Consider the following 7637-nt stretch of genomic DNA (forward strand, 5'->3'; position numbering starts at 1 on the left):
ATTCCCCATGTCCTGCCCGGGGAAATGGTTCTTGTCTCCTCACTTGTCCACCTGGAGACAAGAAATAGCCCTGGTAACAGGTGTTTAAAATAAGCTGTTGTTGGCCAGTATTTTCCTTTGTCAGAGACTCCTATGAGACATAAGAGCTACAGCCCATGTCAAAGAGCCTAATATTAATTGAACTTCTAAATTCTGGCTTGTTGGCATCATAATTTAAATCCACACAGGAAGAACTCCATGGGAATTTGCTCCCGGTTCAGTGTTTATAGCACCATTGTTTCTGTTGGACTTCACATCTTCAAAATAGAGTTTCTCAAACCATTGCAACTGTCCTTCCAAACAGATCCTGCACAGTGCTGGGAGAAGGTGGAATCCCCAGAGACCCAACAGGGTGCAGTGGTGTGAGGACAGCTGCACACTCACAGCTGCATTAGAGAAGCACGGCACATGCAATGCCTGCCTTGTCTAACAGCCAACCCTCCTGCATACAAAGTGACCTATTCTGCACCTCAGGGAATTCAGTGCTTGCTTTAGTGATTCAGATCTGGCTTTGTCCAACCCAAGATCTTTCCCAAATGCCACAGTCAACCAGCAAAGCCTCAAGCTGCTTTGCCTATGGGAGCTGCTGCAAGGCAAGAGAGTGCAAGAGGAGAGCCATGCTGATGCCCGGCATCTTGTGCCCTTTAGGGAAAAACAGTTCTTCAGGAGTCCTTTGTGATTCAGATGAGGAGTTAAGCTGTGGAGGTGATTTATACACACTGCTGCCCCACATCTGCCCACAGCCACGGACCCATTGGCAGCTGCAGCTGATGATTCTCAATGCAGGTCACAGCTCTGTGGACTTCCACCCTTCCACTCCACATCTCTACTCTCAGCCTTTGTCCTTCATGACTCCTCCAAGCATGGAGTCAGAACCCAATCCAGGAGATTTTGAATCATGAGATTCCTCAGATCCTTCTGTTTACACCCCAGTATGTGGCTCACATGGCTACTTGAGTTGTTCTGCAGTCTCCCTGGGAAGCTGAATTACATCCCATAGCAGCTGGGTGGGTTTAAGATGAAGTGAATAGTGGGAATTGCTTGGTCAGAGGAATAACCCCTGCCTTGTCCCCATCCATCAGTACCTTTTACATCCCACGGAGCTCTGCCTGTGGCTCTTGTCCCCATGGGTTTGGGAACATGCAGACTTTAGCACAGTGATATCACTGGAGCTGTGCAGTCAGTGCATGATGGATAAAATGTGAGGAGGGGACACCTATAAGCAACAGCACAAGTAACACTACACTGTGTTAGAGTAGGGTAGGCACTGTGTAGTGTAGAGTAGGCTGCAGGCATCCTCTTAGGAGGGAAAAGAAAAGGCTTGCAGTGTTCTGGTGCTCAGGTTGCTGATTTGATGAACTTACATGGGTGCCTTGACCTGGGACACAAACACAGGTGGTGCTTCCAGATCCCAAAGTCATGCAGAGCCAAACCAGTGCCTCCAGAGCAGCAATCTCATTAATTCCCAGGCACGAAGCACGAAAATCCCCTCCCTCTTCATGCCGGCTAATCTCACTTCTCCTTCGGGAAGGAGAAACCAGATCAGCAACTCATCCAGCCTGAAAATAATTCAGCCAGAAACGGAGCTCTTTTGGCTGGGGTCAGCTCTCTGATCCGTCCAGTTATGTTACACCCTGGATGTTGCAGCAGAATCACCCGCTCTCAAGAGCAGAGCTGATGGCACCAGGCAGGCAGGCAGGGGAAGTCCTGCATCAGGAAGCTGTGAGTGACATCACTGGAGGTGGCCTCTGTGGTGACTTAGGGCAGTGGTGGCCAACCAACAGCCCCCAAGGGCCAGAGCTGATGCGCAAACGTTTATCTGCTTTCCCAGAAAGGTCCCACTGTGTCCATGGGCTGATTGATGGGTCTGTGGACACATCTCCCTGCCCAGTACCCCTCCTCTTCCTGCAGGGACTCAGTTCTCCAAACACCGCAGGTTATGCAGGTGAAAAACGACAAGACAACATAGGGCAGATCAGAGAGCTGACCCCAGCCAGAACTGCATCCCTGGCTGAATGATGCTCAGGATGGATGAGTTGCTGATCTGCTTTCTGCTTCCCAAAGGAGAAGGGTGTTAAGCTGGTGTGAAGAGGGAGGGGATTTTCTCTCTCATCTGCCAGCTTGTTTGCAAAGTGAATGAGCCATTCGCCACCCCGGGGGTCTTCTGCAGCTTAATCACGGAGAGCCCCTTCTCCCTGCTGCACTCAGGAGTTCCTGCCCTACACGGAACTCACACTGTGCACCACTCCTTTGGCTGAGGGAGGATTTCACACCTGGAAAACCCTGCAGAGGTGAAGGCAGACACTCCCCTCGTATCTGCTCCTCAGCTGGGTGTGCACTGCAGACAAACTCTCCTTCAGGTGGGTATATGTGCACAGCACGTGTTTGTGAGTGCTAAAAAATGCATTTGTGAAAATCTCCAGCGTTAAAAAACAATCATTATATAATTACATTAAACAATTAAACAACTGATTCATCGGCTATAGGCTCACCAGCAACACCTGAAACTCATCCCAGGCACTTAACGAGGCAGAAGGTGACACAAACAAAAGCAGCTCTCAGAACATCCTGGAGGTCAATGCCCTGAGCTTTGTCGGTGCCTTTCTGATGGGAAGGTGCTTTCTGCTCCTGGCTGCTCGCCCCTGAGAGCATTACCTGCTGCTTTAAGGTGTTCAGAGATGTCCCATAGAAGGAACCCCTCGGGTCAGTGCTACCAGCTGCTCCCCCGCTGTGCCCAATTTCAGCCCCTTTGTGATAGTTGATGTTTGGACCTTATTTCTGAAGTAACGCAGTTAAAAACAAACAACTCTGGCAACCTTTGAAACACTCTGTAGGCACTTCCTCCTCCTCAGCAGGGTCTGTGAGCAAGAGGGTTATGCATGAAGACATAAATGCTGTCTAGTTCCATGCAACTGCCTGCTCTGAGTCTGCAGAGAAGAGCTGTTATTATCAGAGCTGTGATCTGTAATGCTGAAGTTAAAGGCTGCACAGGAAAGCGCACACACACAAAGGTGGAAAGGAGCTGGGGAAGCAAGTTTAACTTTGCCATTACCTGCCTTCCAAGTGGGTAACCATGCAGTGCTAATGCCTTCAGAAAGAAATCTCTTGGTTCCATCAGAACAACAACAACAAAAAATAAAAATAAAAAATAAAAATGAAGGGGAAAAATCACCACTGTGCTTTCATGCACCATGGGGAAGAATCAGGTCCTGCAGGGAGGAACAGTGTTGCTGAGATCTCTGTCCACAGTAACATTACCTGGCTAGAGCCCTGCAGAGAAGCAGGTGGGTTGCACTGGGACACAGTGAGCAAAACTGCACGCACAGAGTAAAGATGCTGCTGCAGGAAGAGTTATACCAGCAAATCTCTGCTTGGAACGGCTACCAGCTGTGCTGAGACAACATCAGTTCATCCCTGCTGGGAGGGCACTGCTGGCAGAGGAATGAAGGCATTTACCTGGTGCCATTGTGGGAGCAGCCTCATTCATGTTGCTGGTGAGCGTTTTCTGTGCAGGAGCATCTCATTGCTGCCCATGCTGCAAGCACTGCAGGCAAGCAAAGGCCCTTCTTGTGGTGGACCCTGCTCATAGGGAACGGGCTGTAGCACTCTGGCAGCACTCAACAAACTGCTGCATGCATGTCCTTCAGTATGAGCAAGAAATCCAACACGGCCACCACAGTGTGATGGGGTGCAAAGGCTTTGTCAGGGCAACAGCGGAGAAGAGGAAGACAAAGGTGGTTGACTCCCCCAGAGAGCTGATGTGACGCTGTCTGCAGTATGAGGGGTGAATGATATCCCTGCTCAGGAGGCAGGAGGGGGGCCATACCAAATAATGTAAGAGAACATAATGCATGGAAGTGCAGTTCCAAATTAGTGCTTCACATGAAGGCACCACCATTCCCCACTTGCATGGACTAGGAAACAGCCTGTCAGTAGTTCCCCAGCATCGCCGGCCCACCCTTACAAGAGCCCCCGAGTCCCAGGAGAGTCGGTACGACACAGCGTGCTGTGGGGCTGTTCTACCCCCCAAGCCTGCCCAAGGAGTCAGCGCCTCGGATCCGGGAAGGGAACCTGGTGGGGATACGCCAACTTCATCGCGCCCCGTGCTGGAGGGATCCGGCCCTCTTCACACCGTAACAGTGACATATCGTGACAACGGAGAGCCCCATCTGCCGCCGTGCTGCTGCGCCGTGCCGGGACGGAGCCGCCAAGCCGATCATTGGGCCGGGCGTTGTGCTGTCGGGGGCCGGGCGGCACCGGGCCGCGCCTCCAATGGGTGTTGGGGGCCGGGCTGCGCGTCCCGCCCTGCCCGCTCCTCTATAACTACCGGGAGCTGCGCGCCCCGCACAGAGCTGAGCTGAGCGGTGCCGGTGCTCGGAGCCGCTGGAGCCCCGGATCGGTGCGTACCGCGCGGGCACAGCCGGGCTCCCCGCCGCGATCCCGGGGCGGTGCGGAGGGGCGCCGCGGTTCGAGTCGCGCTGGGCTGCACCGGCCGGCGGCGGGCGGGCGGGCTGGAACTCGGCTCTGCGGGAGGCTGCAGCGCTGCGCCTTTCACCGGGGCGAAGTTGCGGGGCGCTCTTCAGTAGAAGCCGCCTCGGACGGGAGCGGGAAGCGGGGCTGGTCCGGGAGCCTTTCCCTGAGCCGCGTGTCGCCTTGCAGGGGCCGGAGCTATGGCTGAACATATGATGATGTCCATGAGCCACGGTGGCACCGGGCTGCAGAGCTACCGGATGGGTGTGAGTGGGCTGCAGGGACCGCCGCAGCATGGGCAGCACGTGCTGAGGACGCTACCTGCGGCGGGTCAGATGATGCCGTACGGAGGGGCCGGAATGGATGGTGCGATGAGGCCCAGACCCAACCTCAGCGGGCAGATGAGCCACCACCAGATGCAGAACGCGATGATGTTCAACGGCCCAAGTCAGCAGCAGCAGCAGTACATGGGGCCGGTGGGCACCCAGCAGCTCATGGCTAGTATGCACCTACAAAAACTCAACACCCAGTACCAGGGTCACCCGCTGGGCATGAGCAGCGGGCCCATGGGAGCTGGTGCTCAGCAGTACAGAATGGGGCCCAGCCAGCACCCGGGCATGCAGCACATGCCCTCCCCGGCTCTGACCTTGAACGTTATGGACACTGATCTCATAGATGAGGAGGTTTTGACGTCCCTTGTCCTGGAACTGGGGTTGGACCGGATTCAGGAGCTGCCAGAGCTGTTCTTGGGACAGAACGAGTTCGACTTCATTTCAGACTTTGTTAGCAAACAGCAACCCAGTGCCATCAGCTGTTGAGGGGCTTTGAGCTCCTCCTTGTGTCGTAGTGGTTTTGAGTTTGTTTCTAACTTCCTTCTCCACCTGCCATCCTCCTCCCTTCCCCTGCCTTCCCTGTCCTGGATTCCTAACCTCCCTAAAGAGACAATCATCGGACACTGGCTTGCAATGGATTGCTTTTCTCTTCTGTGTGGTTTTTCATTTGGGAGTTCATGGGGTGGGAACCATGCGTACCCCAAACAGAGCAGATCAAGAGCTCTTGCTGTAGAGCTGCCTCTAAATGGCATTAACAGGATTTCTGGCTTAAATGGAAGTAATGGACTTACGACTTTCCACAACCAGGCTCTGAGCACGGGGAGCCACGGGCAGCTGGCAGCCCTGCTGGGAGCTGGATTTGCTCAAGGATTCTGCGGTGCCAGCAAGTTAAAGGATCCCCAGAGAGAGGATTGTCTCCCCGCTGCATGGTTTGAACCAGTTTGCCCTTGCAAACATGGGTGGGGTTACATTATTTCTTGGGACTTTCTGCTGTGACAGTGAATAGGTTTTCAGCCTTGTCTGTTCAGCTCAGAAAGGGGCTCTTCCCCTCCAGCAGGCTTTTTTTTTTTTTCCTCCTGAACTGACTGAGCAAAATAAACTATGCCTTGGGGAAGGGTGTGCATAGGTGCCTAAATGTTCATCCCTGTGGAACTATGGGTCTCCAAAATGTACAATTAGCAATCGACTGTAAAATTTACTCACTGTTTAGAGGCTAATTCAGGCACGAGGCTTAAAGCTGCAGTCTAGCTCCACTTTTTTCCGCCTCTGAAACCAAATAAAGACCGTGCAACTGTATATTCCAGAGCTAATCTTATTTATTTTTCCTATGATTATTTATTTGCAAAGGGCTCCTTTTGTTATTTGGCTTTGGGACTGCTGGGAAGGATGCATGGAGAGTACTGCAGCTTTAAGATGCTGGCTTCAGGAAAAAGAAAGCCCGGGATAGTTTTCAAGCTGCGTTTCAGATGATCGCTGCAACCCAAGGCCTTTGTGCTGAGCACACAGGGCTGTGTAAATCTAACACCCTCGGAAAGCGATAAAGATGACTCGATTCCCAATTCCCTTCCTCGGGGAAGGTTAAATGTAAAAGCTGGTGGGGTTTTGTTTCCTCCGCTGTCTCGTTTCCAGGCACTGTGGAAAGCTGCTGGTATCTCCTAGTTGCTGCTGCCCTCTGCTGCTGACAGCTGCTGACAACGACCAAGAGAGAATGTACAGCTGAATTTGCAAATAAAAACTGAAACGTCTGCGGTGTGCGTTTGTGTAGTGCTGTCTCTGGCATGGGTGCAGTGCGGAGCACTGGGAAGAAGTGGGTTTTTTTGCTGCTGTTGGTGAGTCCCATCACCCCCAACCTGACGCCCAGATTGTAAGGATTGTGTTTAGAGCTTAAGGCTTGGAATAAGTCAATCCTGATGGATTGGGAGTGTGATCCATCATCGATCCTCATAGCGTGGCTGGGAAGGTGAGGTGCTCTCTGTGTTGAGGTTGATGTCTTACGGATGGTGGCTGCTGCTGCCTGATGTGTGGGGGCTCCTTACTCTTCTTGCAGACCCATCAGCTGAGTTACAGCTGCACTGAGACCTCTGCTGCTTTTTGTGCCGTAAAGGTCCTAACATCAAGATGGCCTTTGGGATTTCCTTCTTTCCCAGAGCTGAGATTTTTCTTTCTGTATGGTTCTTACAAGTCCTCTTGCACTGCAGGAATATTCCCAAGTGTCTCTGTTGCCCTGCAGCAATGGAGCTGTGGGTGCTGCTATTCAAGTGGCTGAATAACTTTGGCCACGCTTTGGATCACCTGTTGATGTCACCTGGCCTTGTTCCTTGTGCAGCTTTAGAGCAAGTGTGCAAGTCCTGTCCTTGCAGAAAGCCTTTGGTGATTGTGCCTTTGCAATCTGGAGAGGTGATCAAAACGTGCATGGCACAGCTGGTGTTGCAGGGCTGAGAGTTCCATTTGGGCTGCCTGCTTGGGGGCAACGGGCTGTCAAAGACCTGCAAGAGATTGCTTTCTCTGCAGAGATTGTAGTTAAGCAGCTAGAAGTTGGCAGCTGGATTCGTTCCTCAGATTAGAAGAGCTGAACCTAAAATAAACAGGCCTGTTACAGGCTGTTGGTTGTGGCTGCAGGGGGAGCAGGCAGTGTGATGCACCGTTGTGGCCAGTAGTGTCACAGCTACAAAGCAGGGAACCATGTCCACCCTGCAGCTGCAGGATTATCAACTTCAGCATGTTTTTTAAGTGGTGCCCAAGGAACAGGAACACATTGCTCTGTAGGAAGCACTTGGCATTTGATGCAGTTCGGAC

General features: G+C 52.5%; 1 protein-coding gene across 1 annotated transcript; it reads left to right on the forward strand.

Annotated features, from left to right (window-relative positions):
* The first annotated feature begins 4387 nt into the window (after window positions 1-4387).
* Window positions 4388-6586, forward strand: CITED4 (Cbp/p300 interacting transactivator with Glu/Asp rich carboxy-terminal domain 4). The gene is made up of 2 exons (XM_042885584.1): window positions 4388-4438; window positions 4699-6586. The coding sequence occupies exon 2, from the start codon at window positions 4710-4712 to the stop codon at window positions 5325-5327; it is 618 nt and encodes a 205-aa protein (XP_042741518.1). The 5' UTR covers window positions 4388-4438; window positions 4699-4709; the 3' UTR covers window positions 5328-6586.
* The last annotated feature ends 1051 nt before the right edge of the window (window positions 6587-7637 follow it).

This window comes from Lagopus leucura, unplaced genomic scaffold (genome assembly GCF_019238085.1).
Source record: "Lagopus leucura isolate 7727_CA_CO unplaced genomic scaffold, USGS_WTPT01 Super-Scaffold_100051, whole genome shotgun sequence".
NCBI classification, from domain to species: domain Eukaryota; kingdom Metazoa; phylum Chordata; class Aves; order Galliformes; family Phasianidae; genus Lagopus; species Lagopus leucura.